Source organism: Meles meles, chromosome 9 (assembly GCF_922984935.1).
Source record: "Meles meles chromosome 9, mMelMel3.1 paternal haplotype, whole genome shotgun sequence".
In the NCBI taxonomy this organism is placed as follows: domain Eukaryota; kingdom Metazoa; phylum Chordata; class Mammalia; order Carnivora; family Mustelidae; genus Meles; species Meles meles.
Window position 1 is genome coordinate 58,811,149 of NC_060074.1, and position 20,028 is coordinate 58,831,176.

Below are 20,028 nucleotides of genomic sequence, written 5' to 3' on the forward strand. Positions count from 1 at the left end.
CTACAATAGGTAACAAAAATCTCTTTATAGTCTGGGACCAAGATGCCAAGTCATCTTCAGAAAAGAAGAGCAGAGACTATTAAATGAACTGCCTTGTGGATAGCTAGCTAATTAGTGTACAGAGTCTTTTGAACTATACACAATATTTGACACTCTTCAGAAAAGTTGAGGAGGACCAGAATAGTCAGGGGTATCAGGTTGTTTGCAACTGAAAACAAGCTTTTGGGACCTATGTAATATGTATGTCATAGTTTTTCAATCCCTAGTCTATAAAAACTTTTTGAAATTATGGGGATATACATAAAATGTGAGATTTATCATAGTAACCATTTTTAAGTGTACAGTTTTGTAGTGTTGAGTGTATTTATATTGTGAAACGAAGAAAAACATTTCTTAAGGGACTTTTTTTTTTTTTTTTTAAGAATAAGAGTGGGAAGTAAATAATATTTATCTCACAGGGAAAATGTCCTATATCGTATCCTGAGTTTTGTTCCTTCTATCCAGAGATATACTTTCTGTGATAGTAATTATCAGTATTAAATTATGAGAGTAAACTGAGCACTGATGATGTGCATTAGCTTTCACTTATTACCAATAATTTTGCTTTAAAAAAAAGTGTCTCTTACAAACAGGTTGTGAAAACAAGGTCTGTCTTTCAAGTCATTTCAGTAAGGAATTACTGGGAATTGATAAATGAAGAAAAATAACATGAGTTCCATTTTGATGGTACTTAAGAAGTTGAAGTTTTAAGAATCTTTGAAATAGTCCCATGGAGTGAAGTATAAAGAATTGTTCTCTGGAGGAGCAGAACAAACACAACCAGGTAATTTTGCTAGGGAGATGCTAGGGAGGACAGAAATCAGGGACTTAGGTCTTTTCTAGAAAATATATGATCTCAAATCATTTGAATAAAATCACCTGCTCTTATGGGATATTTAAATGCTTGTATTATTCATAGCCACTTGTTATGTTGTGTTTGCTATAATATAATTTCATGTATTTGCTATCTCTAAACTAGAAATGCCTTTCCTTTGATATTGATGATTCTTCGCTTTTTTTTTTTTTTAAAGATTTTATTTATTTATTTGACAGAGAGAGAGATCACAAGTAGGCAGAGAGGCAGGCAGAGAGAGAGGAGGAAGCAGGCTCCCTGCGGAGCAGAGAGCCCGATGTGGGGCTCGATCCCAGGACCCTGAGATCATGACCTGAGCCGAAGGCAGCGGCTTAATCCACTGAGCCACCCAGGCGCCCCGATTCTTCGCTTTTTAAAAAATCCTTATCCCTTTTTTCCTAAGCACAAAATCTCACATATCCAAGGAGATTTAATATTTGCTTCTCCTTCCCACACAGTCTTCTTCTCTTACACTTCCTCATACTGAATATAACTTGCTCATATAGTTCCCCTATCCAAGAACATTCTATAGAGCACTACTTTATATGATTTATGAAAACAGATTTTTAATATTAAATAGCCATTTTAAACTGTATAAATCCCATTCTACACCCCATCTCTAGATTTTAACATGACCTTTACTCAAGAGAGGATACCCCTTAGGAAGCTGAGCAAGCTGAGCAGTGCCATGTTTCTGTTTACATTGGGGTAGAACATCACGTGCCATGCCCAGTTTCTCTTTTGATGTTACACAGTTTGGTTGTGTGCTTCAACTCCTAGAATTTGATAAACAGTCTGAGAGAAAGAAGTACTACTGGACTAAAAAAGGGAAGTAAGGCAAAAATGAGATGCATGGGTGTGGTCTTTGGCTATGAAATCTTTTAACTCTTAGAAGATAACACAGAAACTTTCTCCAAGTTTGAACATCCAGTAAAATGGAGAACCTGATCTGGGGAGCTTTTGGGTTGATCACTGGGGAGTCGTCTCACCTTGTTTATCCTGATATATTTAGCCTACTACCAACTTACAGAAAAAATACAAAATCTAAATTCTGACACTGCTGCATCAATGGTATTTAAGTTTCTATTATTTCAGCTGTCGACTGCAACACAGTCACAGTTGTAGTGCAGCATGCTATGGGTATATCGGAAAGTGAGACTAGAAATACAAACTGTCATTTTGGGGAATTGGCTGCTTATGTTAGGGAACTCTCTTAAAAGTGGGAAATGATTGTAACTGTTAGGAGTGACAGTTCTTTTCCATTTCCTTTCTTTAAGTGGGGAAAACACACATACTATTGGTGTCGTTAAAATTTTACTGTAACTGAGACAGAGGATGTCCTTTTATTTAAGTATTTACTGTGTTAATGACTTTTGCTTTTTGCTTCTGATCTTTTCTGTGGGTGAAAAGGTGAACAAAGAGCTAAAATACAAAAAAGGAAGGTTGTGTCTTCCATTAACTTATTTACCTCTTCTTTTGCTAAGGTGGCAGCTTTGCTGAAATAGAATGTAAATGCTTACTATTATACATACCCCAGGGAGTTGGAAAAAGCAGATGACTTTTCTAGGATGGAGTGATTTCCTCCTGCCATCCTGAAACTGCTTTAGATTTAAAGTGGCCTCTCACCACAAGTGTGAACCTGGCAGAACACTTACCCAGACACAGAATAGTCTCAGCAGTGGGGGGGAACCCAACAGAGGGGCCTTTCCCACCTCCCAAATCACCAGTACTTATCTCTACCACCCCACAAAAAATAGGCCTTACTAAAGCATTATAAATCCTTCTGGGTGGAGGTGGTGGGGGTCTGATACCTTTAAGCCTGTGATTCTTTTCAAACTTGAAATCCGAAAATATATATCTAATCAAAGTTGAGTTGTTCTGGTTGAGCTGGGCAATTGGTGGAACATTGTTTTGGTTCACACACACCCCCAGCCTCAGTAGAGCTCTGGAAGCACCACTACTTACTTTGATTATTATGTTACTTATTCAGGATTGGTTAACTATCACTTGGCAGAATAATACTGGTTACCAAAGACAGCAGGCTTAAGATATTTTATATATGAAATAAGAAAAATAAGTTCAGGGGCGCCTGGGTGGCTCAGTGGGTTAAAGCCTCTGCCTTAGGCTCCGGTCATGATCCCAGAGTCCTGGGATTGAGCCCCACATGGGACTCTCTGCTCAGCAGGGAGCCTGTTTCCCTTTCTCTCTCTCTGACTGCCTCTCTGCCTGCCTGTGATGTCTGTCTGTCAAATAAATACATAAAATCTTAAAAAAAAAAAAAAAAAAAAGTTCATTCAAGAGGAAGGAGGCTGGGAGGAATTAGAGTATCCCTTCAGAAGATTCAGCATCCAGGTAGAGGAGTCGCACAAAGGAATACAGAAGAAATGAAATTGCCCCCCAAAATAATTGAAGAACATTCCTAGAAGTGAAGGATGAACTTCCAGGTGAGTTAAGTACAAGGTCAGAAATCAAAATGGTTCTGGGCTTCCACAAAAACAAATGGAAGCTAGAAGACAGTATAGCAAAGCTATGAGCTGAATCCTTACTTTGCATAGTGGAAAGACAAGTAAAACTGAAAAATCAATAATGGCAGTATTAGCATGTTATTTAGAGATACCAAGATTAATACCAGAAAGAACCAAAAGAATTAAGAATTTTTGCCAAGATGAAGTGGGAAATGAGAAGGGGAAGGAAGAGAGCAAGGGATTTATAGTTTCTCTTAAGCCTTGTGAAACTCCTTGATTCCTTAAAATATAGATAAGTACAGCTTTGTTTAAAAATAAAATAAAAACTAAATTAGAGTGAAAAGAGCTAGAGATTGGACTTTCATATCACAGACCTGGGTTTTTCTGCGTCTTTTATTGTCTAATTCCTTGACTTTAGTCAATTTATATAACCTTTTGAAGCTCATTTTCTTTATGTGGAAAGGGAAGATAATCTATGCTCCTGCAGAAGAAAAATTAAAATAAGGTACTTTATATAAAGCACCTGGCAAGTAATATTAACTCAGTAAGTATCAATCCCTCCCCCATCCCTAATGTTTCCCATAAGGAAATAGGGAAATGCCTCTCTCTCATTATTGGAATGCTTGTCATTCAGACACAAAACTGAAATTGTCCCTAAGGTCTGGGGTTGTGTGCCTTTCTGAATTGAAGGCATGTCATTGAGTTTTATGCCCTTTTTCAACTATCTATACATAGTTTGAGAATTTAGATAGAACTGAGATGATTAAAGTATTGAAGATAGAACTGAGATGATTAGAATATCGGTGGGGGGATCAGCAAGTGAAAAGGGCCATTGCTGCTTGGTAGGAGAAGAGCTGTGGTCACACTTAAATCTTTCTCAAAATGAACTTCAGTGTAAATGCCATTAATGGAATCTCTTCCATTAATAGAGGAAACACTCGTATAGACTCATGAGTTGTGGAAATTTCAGGGAACCAAGACCATTAGAGTGCTATTGTTCTGGGCCATCTGCCAAAGTATCAAAATACCTCCTTTTTTCTTTCTTTAAGAACATCTACCTCAGCAACTGCTGTTTTTGTTTCCAAATTCTATATACTTCTGGGATGATTCAAAAAGCAGATCACTGTGGAACAAATAAGACACGATAAAAAGTCTGTTTCCCTTCCTTGGTGCATATTTCTATAGTGTTATACAGAGTACAGTGCTTTTCCAGTTATGAATTGACACCCTACGGCAGTGATTCTAAATTTGTCTCACATCTGCTCTTCCCTCTTTTCCCCTTAACCACTCCCCCCTCCCAAATTATCCAAGAAGTCTTTGACAGGGTTTGCTGATCTGTTTTTTTAAACCACCCTGGATGATTCTGTTGACCCATGTAGGACAGTATGTTCTAACCCAAACAACCTAAACTGGGGCAGATGAGGGAACTGAGGTCTACAGAAAGGTTAAATGACTTCACTCTCACCTGGCAGCAAGCATATATTCTATACTCCCATTTATCTTCAGTTGACTAGGCTTTTTCATTTGATTTCTAATGTTCAAGTTGTCTTAATAAAGAAGAAATCAATATATTTTATACAGGATGTGGTCTCAATTAAAATTTAAGTTTGGGGTCTTTATTTTATAGCATCTTCTTATTTTTTCCAGATACAAAAAGAAGTGAAGAGTGAAAAAAGGGAAAAATTTTAATAAATTCTTGGTTCCCCACAGTAGGATAGCACAGCAGGTGTTAAAAGATTACTAGATCTGCATATTCACATTTAAGAAAAACTGGCTTTGAAAAGAGTGGAAATTCAGTCAATTTGGGCACAGATATAGGTTTGAGAGGTTGGTTTGTCAGGGTACCCAGGGATTTGGGAGTCCTGTCTTTAGGGGTATTCAACAACTGTTGTAAGATTGTGTTTAATGGTATTATATCTGGTTTTAAACTTTTACCATACTAAACATTTAAAATCACACCTTAAACATCTTGGGAATGACTGGAAATAGAGATTTGGAAATCTCTGAAACCTTATTTATTTTCTCATTCGAATTCTCACAATTACTTCTAATAAAGCAAGTTGTGACTTGCAAACATTTGCCCAACAGCCTCGAGGTGTCCTCAGGGAAATTAAAAGCGGGGGTATGAAGAGCTGGGGAGTCCCGTGCCAATGGTTAGGAGCACAGAGTACAGCTTTATAATTATGTAAGCTTTTGCCTATTCCCATTTATCATTGGTAATATTCTCAAAACTAAACGACCACTCAGCAATTTAAATGGTGATTTAAGAGAAAATAGGCCTCATTGTGAAAAGGTTCCCTATCTGTCTCCTGAAGTTTTATATCTTCATAGAAGAGCTCTTTCCTTTTATAGTGGTTTGGTTTTGTTCTGAGAAAGTAAATGACTCAGAGATGCTGGAGGGGTCCCTAATCTGTTAACGCGTGATATTTTATTTTTTAAGATTCTGTTTTTTATTTGAGAGAGAGAACACAAGAGACAGCGCAGAAACAGAGTGTACAAGCAGGATGGAGTGGCAGAGGGAGAGGAAGAAGCAGGCTCGCTGCTCAGTGGGAAGCCTGACTTGGGCCTCAGTCCTTGGACCCCGGGATCATGATCTGAACTGAAGGCAGGTGCTTAACCAACTGAGCCACCCAGGTGCCCTAACTCATGAGATTTTAACTACTTCATCAAAAGCAACTTTTCCTTTTATGAATCTTGCGCAGCCTGTGACATCTCATACGTTATTGTGTTCTGTTTAGGGGGACTTTTTTAAGATTACTGAAAAAACTTTTTTTTTCAGACTCTTTTGGTTAAGACCAAAAGATAGGTACAAACTATCCCACTCCTGTGAAAGATCATTAGTAATGCTACTTGTCATAAATTTGGGAGAGTAGAAGGGAGGAGATTTCAAAAAGATCACACATTCAGACACTTTACCAGGAGTTATTTTTCCTGTTATTTAGCAGCATGTAAGCATTTGCAGAACACAGCATTAGATAAGTTCCTAGTTTTTTGCCTAACAGTGTCTTTCCATAAGATAACAGACTTCTGCTAAAAGGCCCGTTTTATGCATGCCCTAGTTTATTATTTACCTTCAGACATTGTCCAGATAATAAGTGGCCCTATCCTCTCTTTTGCTTACTATTTGAAAGGAAAAGAGTGTATATCTTGTGACATGAAGTGATGCAATAATGAGCATGGCTTCTTTCTCCACTATTTTCTTTTCAAAAAATTTTTTTTTGTAAAAAGATTTGGGCTTGGTTGACTGTCCAAGGACTTACCAGCATCAGAGGACATTCAAAACAGGTTTTTAGGAATAGGAATATAAACAGGAGGGAAGCCATGCTTAATATTTATTTGTTCCTCTAGATTTGGGTATTACTCAGTTGGTACATTTTTCCCGCCTACTGTTAATTATATGTCTGTTTTAGCACTTCTATCCAAAATTGTATTCTATATCTTTTTTTTTCCCAAAACATTTTTCTTCTTGTTTTTCTCTCTGGCTGTTATCGCTGTCTGCCTAGTATTCTGAAAAATATGGCTGGTGAACCATCTTCAGCAAAGTCACCGGGGTTATTTATTAAAAGGAAGATTCCAGGACCCCATTCCAGGCCAGCTGATTCAGAATTGCAGGGACCTGAATACTGCCTTCTTGTCTAGATCCACTTGGCCAACAAATCTTGTTGGTTCTGACTTATAGATGTCTCTTGAATGTATTCATCTTTCATTCCCCTGTTCTTGTTCAAGCCCATCTTTGACCCAGACTACAGCAGTAGTTTCCTATGGATATCCTTACTTTGTCTTCCTCATTAGTTTCTGTTCTACTGTGGGTATCCAGTTTACCTTTCTGAAATATGTTTATCTCCTGCTTAAAAATTCCCCCCCTTTTTTTTAAGATTCATTTATTTACTTTAGAGAGAAAGAGTGTGCGTTCACATAAGCGGAGGGAGGGGCAGACAGAGAGGGAGAATACTGAAGCAGACTCCCCACTGAGTTCAAGCCCAGTAGGGACCTCAGTCCCTGGACCCTGAGATCATGACTTGAGTCAAAGTCAAGAGTGAGATGCTTAATTGGGAGCCACCCAGGCACCCTGAAAATTCTGCATTACTTCTTAGTGACAGGTTAAATTCTATAAATTTAATAGAGTAACAGTCAGGGTCCACTACAATCTGGCCAAACTGAGTCTGCTGCATATAGTTTACGCACTTAGTATACTCTGTAACCCTAGGGGGTTCCATTCCAATTATGGTCTGCCTGAATGGTGCCACTAGGGCTTTTGTAGTTCAGCTCAAGCACACATGGAGGCCCTGACTATTCTGTCTTAACACGCTCATTCTCCATTTTATATTCAGATCTTAGACTTCCATAAATAGAATACCTCCTGTTCCTAAATGCGCTATACTAGTGGCTTCTCAATTCCTTTGCTCTTTCAGAGTGAATATTCTTTTCTCCCTGTCATTCTCTGCTTCTTGAAATCTTCATGTTGGGTGCCTGGGTGGCTCAATTGGTTAAGCGACTGCCTTTGGCTCAGGTCTTGATCCTGGAGTCCTGGGATTGAGTCCCAAATCGGGCTCCTGCTCAGCGGGGAGTCTGCTTCTCCCTCTGACCTCTTCCCTTTCATTCTCTCTCTCTCTCTCTCTCAAATAAATAAATCAATAAATCCTTTAAAAAAAAATAAAAAGAAATCCTTATGTTTCAGGGCCTAGTTTAAGTGTCAGATCTTCTGTGAAGCCTTCCATGATCCCTCATTTTAATTGTTCTTCCTGTTGAGCTGTTATCCTGCTTACACCTTTTATTTAACAGGTTTCTTTTTCTTTTTTCTTTTGAGATAAAACTTATATGCAGTAAGTCTTCGGTGAACCATTGGACAAATTCCTACAAATGCTTCCACCTGTGCTTCCCAGACCCCTATTAAGATATGATCATACCTTTTACACATTTATAATTGGCTTGCTAGTATGGTTAATCATTTTCTTGCTTGTCTGCCTTACTAAATTATAAGTTCTAATTAGAGAAAAAGGAAAAGAGTAGACTTTCTCTTTCCCATGGAAAAAAGGGGCACATACAGTGTATTCAGAACTGAACCAGTGTTAACTGGTGTACTGATTAGTAAACAACTCAGCTCCTCTCTGAAGAGATTCTCAAAGACAGTGGCTTAAATTAGACACATTTTATTTCTTTCACATACTATAAAGTGTAAGATGTCCAAAACTGATCTGCAGTTCCATCGTGTCAAGGACCCAGATATCGTCCTTGTTCCCTCATCCCCTTGTCCTTCCACCATCCCTGAAGTGTTGTCCTCACTGTGGTGTTCTAGGTGACTCACCACAGCATCCCATCCAGTTGGGGAAGGGAAAAAAGTGATGAGCTCCTCTTGGAAGTTGAAGTTACTTGCCAATGACCAGAACATAGTCATCTGACCATACCAGTTAAAAGTTAGAAATAATAGAAGAGAAGAGAATAGATATTGTATACTTCATATATGGTTTCATTTAATCTTCATAATAACACAGCAAACTATGTATCAAAAGAAAACTAATACTCAGAGAAGCCAAGTAAATGGCTAGAAAATTGCAGATAGGGGATCTGAATCCAAAGCCCTTACTCTTTTCATTCTATGTAGTTGTGTTAGGAAGACATACATAAATGTTATTAAATAAAGTCATCTTCAGTGTTATTGCACATATTTTTATATCACACATTTTCACAGTGTCATATCATCTCTTTAATTCCAGGACACCCTATATAACTTTTACTCCATGCTTCTCACCATCTTGAAATTAAATGCCATATCAGCTGTTTTGTAACCAAGGCCTAGTTTATAGTACAGTTTAACAAAATGACTACTACTTTTAAAGCTGGTATCATATGAGGAAAAGTATATTGCTGTATTTCCCAAGCAATAGCTTCAGTCCTCTGTATTTGTTTGGAAATGCTATATAATCATAAAGTTGAGGGAGATTATATCATTTAGCCCCTTCATTTTAAAAGAAAGGAAAATTGAGGTCTATTGAAGATACAAGATTTATCCTTTATTTCATTCTCACTGCTGCTGCTTTTCAAGTATCATGGGAGGAGTACTAGCATAATCAGTCATTTCTGTAAGTAACCATCATTGTTATGCTGAAAAATTGTCTTAGGTTTAAGAGTAGCATGATCAGAAAAATGAAGGGGCGCCTGGGTGGCTCAGTTGGTGAAGTGCCTGATTCTTGATTTCCGCTCATGTTGGCTTATTAGGTCATGATCTTGGGATCCTGAGATCAAGCCCCATGTGGGGGCTTCTCACTAAGGCACAGAGTCTGCTTGAGATTCTCTCTCTCTGCCTCCCCCCCATCCATGTGCTTGCTCTCAGTCTCTCTCAAGTAAGTATTTAGAAAAAGTAACCTGAACAATGCATAAAGAAATGCTTATTATCCTAGCCTTTTTTAGTGAAGAATGGATATTATCTAACACTAAAAACATCTTTGTAGCCGTTGGGAACCTGCTGTAGAAGGGATGACTGCTATTTGATAAATAAAAGGAATGGGTGAGATCATTCCTATCCATAATTTGAAACCTAGTGCAAATATTACCTACTTCTCAAAGCCTTTCCTAAACCTCAAAAATAGATGTGACCACTTTACTTACCCAATTCTATAGCCTTTGGGTACCTCAGAGGGTGTGTGTGTGTATTTTAAATTATAACTAACGGTGCTTTTGTGAAGATAGGTTTCGTATTTGTTTCGTTCTCATTGTCAGTGGTGCCCAGTACAGGCTTTGTTTGTACTTGGCAATGTTTTATCAAATGAACATATCCACCATGGCATCCTGGGAGAATACTTTGCAGTTGCCTTTATTTTATTTTATTTCAAGATTTATTTATTTGACAGACAGCAAGAGAGAGAACACAAGTGGGGGGGGGGGGGGGCAATGGGAGAAGGAGAAGCAGCCTTGATCCCAGGATTCTGTGATCATGACCAGAGCCAAAGGCAAACTTTACTTAACAACTGAGCCACTCAGGCGTCCCTGCAGTTGTCTCTAATAAACTGTTTTTGAATGAAGAATTTCAAAGGTATAGTCCCAGTTCCCTTGCTTATTGCTTTGTAGCTCTAGGTAAGTCATGTAATGCCCCTGAGCCCGTATCAGTCAAATGGGATGTGAATAAAAAGAAACAAAGAATCGGTGAAAGAACTTTGTAAAAGGACCTTAACTCTGAGGTGGTACTCTCTGAAGCTCCTTGCCATACCCCACAAAAGTGCCTTACATGTCACAAGTAAATATAAACTTTGTTTTTGCTAACTGATTTGAATAGTAATGGGATCTGTTTTATTAACATCTAAGTTTGGTCCTAGCAGTTGGCAAACCTTTGTTGGAGCTGGGAAACTTTACAAAGGGAAGATAAAGTTATCTCCCTTGTATAGGCTACCTCTCCTACCCTAGAACAGTTTAATTACTGAACCAAGGAATTAATGAAAGAGGAAGCAGCCTGCTGCCCAGGGATTTTCTTGGTGCTTCCTCCTGGGTTGGGCACACAGTAGACCCTGGGAGGAGGCAGAACAGGAACTTGTCCTTCATTTTCCTTCTCACAGGAAACACACTGGGGTGGGGTGGTGGGGGAGGAACTACTGCCAGAGGGTCAGATGTGGGTGGGTAGGGACTATCCTGGCTTCAGGGGGATTGCCCTGGGTGGATGGGGGTGCTTTGCATTCTGCTTGCCCAGATACCTTCTGGGGTATCAGTGACTTAATCTTCTCCTCCTGTAGTGTACGAAAACCAGCAGATCAGACCGAGAATAAAGATACTACCATGGAAGGCTTTCCTGAAAGTGTACTTAGAAGAGTGCTTCCAAGGCAGAGGTTGCCTTAGCTTGGATCTCCTGGGTTTAGGCAATGAGATTTGGGTTTGAACATGTTTACTATAAATAAAACCATTTCCCTGGAGCCTGGCAAGTTTTGCAGCAGGCATACCAAAATGTAATTGAAATGTGACTCCCTCTTAAATTGTGAAATTAATTTTACACTTAACAAATCCTTAAAAAAAATAGAGGAACAAGTGACTTTAAAGTTCAGGGTGTTAATATTTGAAATCTGTCCAATTTAATTAGTTGGGTCCCAGCGACTGTTTCCTTTTTCTCTGGTCAGTGTCACTGATCTAACACCCAATTCTGTTATTGGATGTGAGATAGAAATTAAATGTATCATTTATTTAGTTGTATTGACCTGAATCATATCTCTCCAGCTTACATTCTTATTTCAGGAAATAGGATGCATCCATGTGGAATTTATTCAGTAACTCTTCTTAGTGACATTTGTGTGATCTAATTCAAGGACCTGAAGTGAAGCATCCACATGATTTACTTGCATATGATGCAGCTATTTTTAGTACTGCATTTACATTTTTAAAAACAAGAATGCACCTTTTTGATGGAACAGACATGCATTTTTAGACTCACAGACTCAAGAACTGTTGAACAAAGAAGTTCTTCGAAATCAAGTCCAAACATCTTCTTTGTATTGGAGAGAAAGAAACTTGGGGTCAGAAAGATTTAGTAGCCCTGAATCAAGGTCACAGAATCATTCAGTGATAGAACAAAATAAGAAGTTAGACGGGTTTCTAACTCAAGGTCTTAACTTGTCTCTGATTTTAAAATACAGGTGTGTTTTATGTTGACAGTTGTTATTTTGTGCAGCTTTTTAAGACAGTGATAGGTAACTTAGCCACATACTTACTTAAACCTCTCATTTCTGCATTAGCATTTTACACTGTATTACTGTCCTGATAGCTGCCTGTCCTTAATTTCTTTGCCTGCTTGTGTACCTATTTTTAATCTTGCTTATATTTTTATAAGCCGCCCTAAATCCTTTGAATTATAGAAAGTTACACTATTTGTGTGTGCATACACAAGTATAGAATTAGATAATGATGATTGTACAACATAGTGAATATACAAAAAGACACAGAAATGTACACTTTAATATGGTGAATTTTATGTCCATGAATTGATTTTAATGTAAAACACTACAATTTTTTAAAGAGCATTGTGTACCCAAAATGAAAGGACAGATGAAAGATTAGAGACTGTGATTATGAAGGATTTCCAATCATAAAGAAGTGAAATAATTTGGTTCCCCCAAACCCCACATGACTGATAGAGAACTTTATCTATTCTGTGGCTTTCAGAAGATTAAGAGAAAGATCCTGTGGTGTGGTTTTTACAGCTGGACAGGAAAAATCGGAATCATTACATGGCCCTCTGCTCAGAGCCAAGGAATGTGGTTAGAAATGTTATGCAAATTGAGATGATAAAATCAAATTACCTCCACTCAGTAAAGCACCTGTAGTTCAGAAACAGCAGGGAGGTTGGAAAACTAATAGGGAGTGTGGGTAGGACTGAAGGGATGTGATTTTTCTTTTTTAATGTACAATCCAACAGCAACTCTCCCTAGATTTTGTGCTAAAATAAGAGCATTTTCACACATTTTAATTGCTCTGCGATAACAACAGTGTGAACTCCATCCACAAACATTTATTATCTATTTAATTTTGCTCTAATTTCAGTGTAGCAAGAATTCACCTTGTAAGTGGGAATAACTGTCCGTTTAGTAAAAAGAAATCCCTTCCCGCATTGCTAATCCTGTTGTGCATTTCTATAATAAAATATTAATAACAAATGACCTTTCATATTTCTCCATTTTAAGGTTGCATTTTTAGATTACTATTTTCAAAGTAGCATCTTTTTGAACTGGAACCCCACTTGCATCTTGAACAGTAAAGAATATTAAAAATTGAAGAAGTTAATGTTTCTTAAGATTTCTAATCGGGTGCCTGGGTGGCTCGGTGGGTTAAAGCCTCTGCCTTTGGCTCAGGTCATGATCCCAGGGTCCTGGGATTGAGTCCTGCATCGGGCTCTCTGCTCAGCAGGAAGCCTGCTTCTCTGTCTCCCTTTGCCTGCCTCTCTGCCTACTTGTGATCTCCTGTCTGTCAAGTAAATAAATAAAAATCTTAAAAAAAAAAAAAAAAGATTTCTAATCAGGATTTTAGATGAGACTTATTTGCCTTTATAAACTTTTATAGTACTTGAGACTATAATGTTCATGATGAACGGTATTGAACTGTCTATAAGATGCATTTTAGAAATGAGATTTATATAATTTCATAGCTATCTAAATTGTTCTTATTATTTTCCAGACCTGTCATTTACTCCATCCTTTATAGTGATGCTACAGAACAGAGAGGAATGGATAAAAATATTGGCGAGCAACTCAATAAAGCTTACGAAGCCTTTCGACAGGCATGTATGGATAGAGATTCTGCAGTGAAAGAACTACAGCAAAAGGTATATGGTTTTGGTTTTGAAAGTTCTTATTTGTCTTGGTAAATGGAAATTTGAGAATCTTTTGCAAGTGAAAAATATTGTATTATTAGAAACTTTCTTGAACTATAATAACTAAAACACAGAGATATATATTGATGGAATTTAAGATTCTTATTTGTTGTTGTTTTTTTTTAAATTGTGACCCAAGGAAAGAGTTCATAAAGAGAATTATCCTCCATAAATAATTTTTAATTTTCAGTTTCAAAAGAGGGTAAATTAGAAGAAAGTTATTTATGCATAAACGTAGTTTAGTAGTTCCCAGGCAGATGTCTGTTACTGGTCCATGATTAGGTCTTCACTGATCTGCAGCAAAATGAGAAAAATAAGAAGTGAACTTCTCGTAATGCTAAAATTCTGTCCTTTATTCTCATACTATACTTCCATACTATCAGAATATAGGGCAGAATTTTATTAAGAAACACTATTGTGAGATGATAATGAAAGTGTTTTTGTTTGCTTGTTTAATGCCACTATTTAGGAGTGTTTTGGGGGTCCCCGATACCAAAAAACATATCCTATGTTGTCTAGAGGAACTCATAGGACTTAGCATATAGGAACACTCACCAGCTAAGATTTATTACAGTGACGTGGTAAGACACACAGCCAGATCATTAATGTACAACATCAGGCAGACTCTAGAGGGATCCATATGCAGGCCTCCTAGGCTCTTTCCCTCCTGTGAAGGGTCACACAGAGTGTACCCTACCTCCAGCTTCAAAAACTTAGTCACACATATACAGTCCTTCTACATAGGGAACTCCATTTGAGACCCAAGAATTTGGGGGGTTTTATTAAGAGCTGGTCACATAGATAGCCTGTGTCAACCAAAATTTCAGACTCTCAGATACCATGTGTCATCCAAAATTTCAGACTCTCAGAAAGAAAGTAGGTCTTCACCATAAACTCATGGTACAGTCTAATTAAGCTGGCACAGCAGTCAACTTTATCACTTTTATCAGCTTTAAAACAAGTCAAGTTTCCAGATGCCAGCCAAGGGCCAACCTTGCAATAGTTTCAACAGGCAGTTGAAAGTGGAGGTCTTAAATTGGTTAGCTCATTTAAGAAACAATTTTATTAGTCTTAATACTCTGAAGTCGAAGAAATATGCTGGCCATGCAATTCTTAGTTTCTTCCATAAATATAGGAACTGCACAATTCTCTTTATCCTTTCTACTTGACACATCTGTAAAACTAGATGTTATATGTACTTCCTTGTATTTCTCAAAAATCATTATTATTTGTAGTTTTCCTGTTCATTTACAAAAGATTACTTCCAGTTATATGGGTAGACTTATGGACTAGGTCTTCCTTAGTGGTACGTAGGAGAAACGGGCATAACAATAACAGGGAGTTTTCCAAAATTATTGAAGTTTAGAATTTGGATTTCTTTGCCTTTCTAGCTCAGGTATAAGGCATAATCACTTTTTTAAAAACAACAACAAAAAATCCCAACTTTTATTCTGTTTTCCCATTAGGTTCAGTAAGAAACTTCAACAATCTTATACTTGTTCTAGGAAAGTTAAGAAACAGAGTTAGGGAAGAGGAGTACTGAGATATTCTTAGGTTGAAGCAGAAACAGAAATTTCTCTAACTGCTCCTCTGCCTTCACTGGTAAGCAACCAGAAACTTGTGATTTAACCTTTTAACTGCCGTGGGAGAAGCCTTTGCTCACATCAGCAATTATCCAAAGGAGGTTAAAGTGTTTTTGTTTGGTTTTTTTTTAAGTATTTGTCAAGTACTCAAGAATAAAAGAAAACGTGTATGCTCTCTCTCTTATATACTAAACTCAAGCTATCCTGATTTATTTAAGAAAAATCAATGTGTGCGTGCTGTATACTGAGCCTTTGATGAGGGTTTGAGGATGTTGAAACAAAGTTTACATCCTAAGGAACTTTCCTTAATAAGGATAAGTTCCAATAAGAAGATAAAAAGGAAGATTCATAGTTATGACCACAGTATACTAAGTGTTATAGTGGATATCTGTGGGGGATAACAAACAAACACAAGGAAGAGGAACCTAAATCAGTCTGGGAGAATCAGATCATAAGCTCACTCTCAAGCCCAATGCTTGTGCTAAGATTAGGAGTTGGGTAGATGAGGAGGAAGAGTCCTGAAAGCAGGGGGATCAGTATATATAATAAAAACACAAAAGTAAGGGAATATATGGTACATTCCACATATAATAAGGTGATTCAATGGCTCCAACAAGAACAGTAGAGCAGTACAGGAAAAGCAGCTGTTAAGGTAGATTAGGGCCCTGTCATGAGGAATATGACTAAGTAGTTCATACTGTATTCTTATTCAGTCTGAATTTACTGAAGGATTAGTATATATGCTTTAAAAAAGTCTTCCTGGCATTGGGACATATATAAATATATATATATATATACATATATATGTATATACATATAGATATATATAAAAACATGTATAATTATATATGAACATCTATTAATATATATGCTAAATAGTTGGCTCTTGAACAACACATGGGGGTTAGGGGTGCTGACCCCCCACATAGAGATCTGCATGTAACTTTTGATTCTCTAAAAACGTAACTACTAATAGTCTGCTGTTGACTGGAAGCCTTACCAATAACATAAACAATTCCTTAACACATATTTTGTATGTTATATGTATTATATACCATATTCTTACAATAAAGTAAGCTACAGAAAAGAAAATGTTACTAAGAAAATTATAAGGAAGAAAAATACATTTATATATAGTAATGTACTGTATTTATTAGAAAAATATCCACATATAAGTGGACCCATGCTGTTCAAGGGTCAACTGTATATATATTATACATCAGTGTAGAAAAAATAAATAAATGGCACTCATTTCAGGCGGTTAACATGAGAACTTAAATTAAGCATTAGGGATGAATTAAGAAAGAGATCTAAGATTATTTAGGAAATAGAATGGAAACCAGGTGCCACCTGAATGCAGGCCACTTCTGAGTGTGATAACATAGATTCTGGGATGATACCCAGGTAACTAGAATAGAAAACCAGATTGATGGTGGTGCTGATGACTAAAAGAATCAGTAGAGAAGAAGACAGAGATTTATAGATGGGGAAATAAAATGCATAATTAGGTTTTAGTTACCAGGTTTAGTTACCTGTGGAATATGCAGGTGAAATTGTCCAATGGATGGTTGCAAACACGGATCCAGAAGCCTTTATTACAGCCTTGAAAAAAATAGCATTTCCAGGTTCGAGTGTATAGGGCAAAGGAGTATTTGTAGGGTAAGAGTGTGAGAGGAAGGAAATAAGGCCAACCAGTTGGTTATTGGAGAGTCAAAACTAGGTTAAAGAATCGACTATGAAACAAGAGGAGAAATGCCTATTCCTCTGAGAACTGGAAGGAACAAGAAAAAAATATATAGATGTACACAAAGATAAGTTTGCAGATTGGAAATGGTGGTGGCAGGAAATTAGCAGGATTATCACCTATCATTTGTATGTGGAATCTAAAGAAGTCAGACCTATTAAAAACAGTAAAATGGTGGTTACCAGGTGTTAGGAGGTGGGGATAATTCTGAGGGTGTTTAAGGGTATAAACTTATAACAAGTTGTGAATAAGCCATAGATATCTAATACACAGTATAATAAATATAGACAATAATATTGTGCTATAATTATATAATGTGATAAATATTGCTACGGGGCAATCATATTACAATATGTAAATGTATCAAAGTAGCCCACTGTACACCTTAAATATATACAATGTTACATGTCAGATTTATTCAATTAAAAAAAAGGGTTGAGTGTAAGAGACTATTTATATTTCCTATGAAATACAAGGTGGGGTCATCTGAGTGAAGTGATTTTAGGATATTCTGTGGTAGTAAAGAAACAATTTCAGTTAACAAATGAAGAAGAAAAGTGTTGCATCCAATATTTACCATGAATTTTTGGTGGTATCAGTCCATGTTTGTTGGTCATTTTTTTCAGCAGCTTTCTTGGTATAGAAGTAGAATGAGCAGATGGCCAAATCTAGGATTAGGAGATTGCAGAGTTAAGAATAGAAGCATGGTTAGGTGGCTAGAAAGTGGGAACAAAAGCAATTGAAATTGTGTGCTTTGAGATACAAACTAACATCAGAAAGAAGTTAATCTAGGAGTCTAATCTAAGAACAAAAAGAGGGTTTATGTCTGAGGTCTCCATGAAGAGAGAGAAAAGACACAGAAGGAGTAGAATAATGTGAGAGCTCTATTAGTAATAGACTATTACTAATGAGTTTTTGAATTGATGTTTAGGAAATTCATAACGTCATGAAAATGGATAGCTGGAGTGGGATTGAGAAATTCAAGAAACTCAGATTAGAGCACTTCATCTAAAGTGGTGATAAGATTAGGAGTATTTGGAGAGACTGTGTGAAAGGAAGAGCCAAGGGGCACCTGAGTAGCTCAGATGGTTAAGCGTTTGCCTTGGGCTGGGGTCATGATCTGAGTCCTGGGATCAAGCCCCACATCGGGCTCCCTGCTCAGCAGAGAGTCTACTTCTACCTCTCCCTCTGATCCTCCTCCCTGTTTGTGCACACTTGTGTGCATACTTTCTCTCAAATAAGTAAATAAAATAGCTTTTTTTTTTAAAAAGGGAAGAGCCATACTTTTTGAATGTGATAGAATGACTGGTATATTGTAGGATAAGCAGTTTTGAGGAAAGACTGGTATAATTGGATTTCTTGTGGATGGCCTTTTGCTTGAATTTAAAGGACTGCTGGTTCAGAAGTAGCAATGATGAGGCAAGATAGTGCTTATCTTTTTGTTCTCCCACTTTCTATACCATCCATTGCCCAAACCCTGTGGTTTGATGTAGACTACTTCATATGAGGGGACTACAGAGGCATCTGTATCCTCAGAAAACAATGTAATCATTCCCACTTTAAAGCAAGATACCAGTCTTTTTGAAATTCAGATTTTTTAGCCATTACATTCTCTATAGTATAATGAAATAAGAGTTGTGACAGAAAGTTTTGTACTTTGATCTCATTCATTATGTTTTTTTTAATTAACTTTTTTCTAAGATGTTATTCCAAAAAACCTATTATCTTTTTGATATTTCTTGGGATTTTATTTTATGAAACATTTATTGTTTTTTGAATTATAGAATCAGATATGCCAAGTGTAAATCACTGATTTGTTCTAATCTAACTACTCCCAGAAATGAAATTGAACTTTAAAGTAAAACAAGCTAGAATCTTTAGTAGTAAATGATACAGACAAGCTCTCAAACTTACAGTGTGAAACTTAGACCAAAGGCTCTGAGTGGTGATTTTGGTAAAGGAAATTATTACTTGATTTGATTTGGAAAAATTTTTTTTTAAGGGTGAGTCTGTTTCTGGATTATGTATTCTGTTTTACTGATCTCTATGTGTCTATCTCTCTTCCAATACCATTGTCTTCCATTACTTTTATATACACTGTAAATTTTTTAAATTTTTTTAAAGATTTTATTTATTTTGGGAGTGAAGGGCAGAGGGAAAGGCAGAGAAAGTCTTTTTTTTAAGAGACCTTTATTTATTTATTTTTAAATTTTATTTATTCACTTGACAGAGAGAGACATAGCAAGAGAGGGAGCACAAGCAGGGGGAGTGGGAGAGGGCGAAGCAGGCTCCCTGTGGAGCAGGAAGCCTGATACGGGACTCGATCCCAACACCCTGGGATCATGACTTGAGCCAAAGGCAGACGCTTAACAGCTGAGCTACCCAGGCGCCCCGATTTGGAAATTTTGAATTCAAATGTAAGATTAGTCAGGGGAAGCTGATCGGCAGGCAGTTAAAGTATGGATCTTTAAAGTAGGGTACCAGTTGGAAATACTAATTTGGGAATCATCTTCACAGAGATATTTGGAGTGATAGGAGAAGGAAGTACCAGTGGGAGAGAGAGCAGAGCAAGAGAAGAAGAGAAGCAAGAGGACAACCTTGGAGAAGTTGCCTGGCATTCTGATGGCAAAAAGGCCTCAAGGGCTGTGCTTTCAATGAGCCTCCCTGCCTTTCCTAATATTAGGCTTAAAAGAATTGGTCTGTCGAGTGATATCAGCAAGATGTCAGACTAGGAAGTGGCAGGCCCTTGTTTAGAGTGATTGAAATAATTTTATAGAAGCTTTGGAAATTAGTGATCTGCAGCAACCAAGCAGACACCTCGTCAAGAAAAAACCATATTGTAGGAGATTTCATGGCATTTCTACTTGCCCTTACCTACTCCGTGCCCATCGGGTGTGTGGTACAGTTGGGAGGAAATAGCGCACAATCCTGGTTCCCTCCCTCAGGAAGGAAGGAGCAGGGTAGAACTTGTTTGAAACATTCTGACCTGTCTGTGGACTATC

General features: G+C 37.3%; 1 protein-coding gene across 6 annotated transcripts in view; it reads left to right on the forward strand.

Annotated features, from left to right (window-relative positions):
- TANK (TRAF family member associated NFKB activator) overlaps positions 1–20,028 on the forward strand; it is a 94,651-nt gene that overhangs the window by 21,031 nt on the left and 53,592 nt on the right. For all 6 annotated transcript variants that reach the window (XM_046018860.1, XM_046018859.1, XM_046018857.1 and 3 more), the window contains exon 2: positions 13,504–13,651. In XM_046018860.1, the coding sequence (XP_045874816.1) occupies positions 13,553–13,651 (99 nt within the window). In that variant the 5' untranslated portion in view covers positions 13,504–13,552. The remainder of the gene's footprint in view (positions 1–13,503; positions 13,652–20,028) is intronic.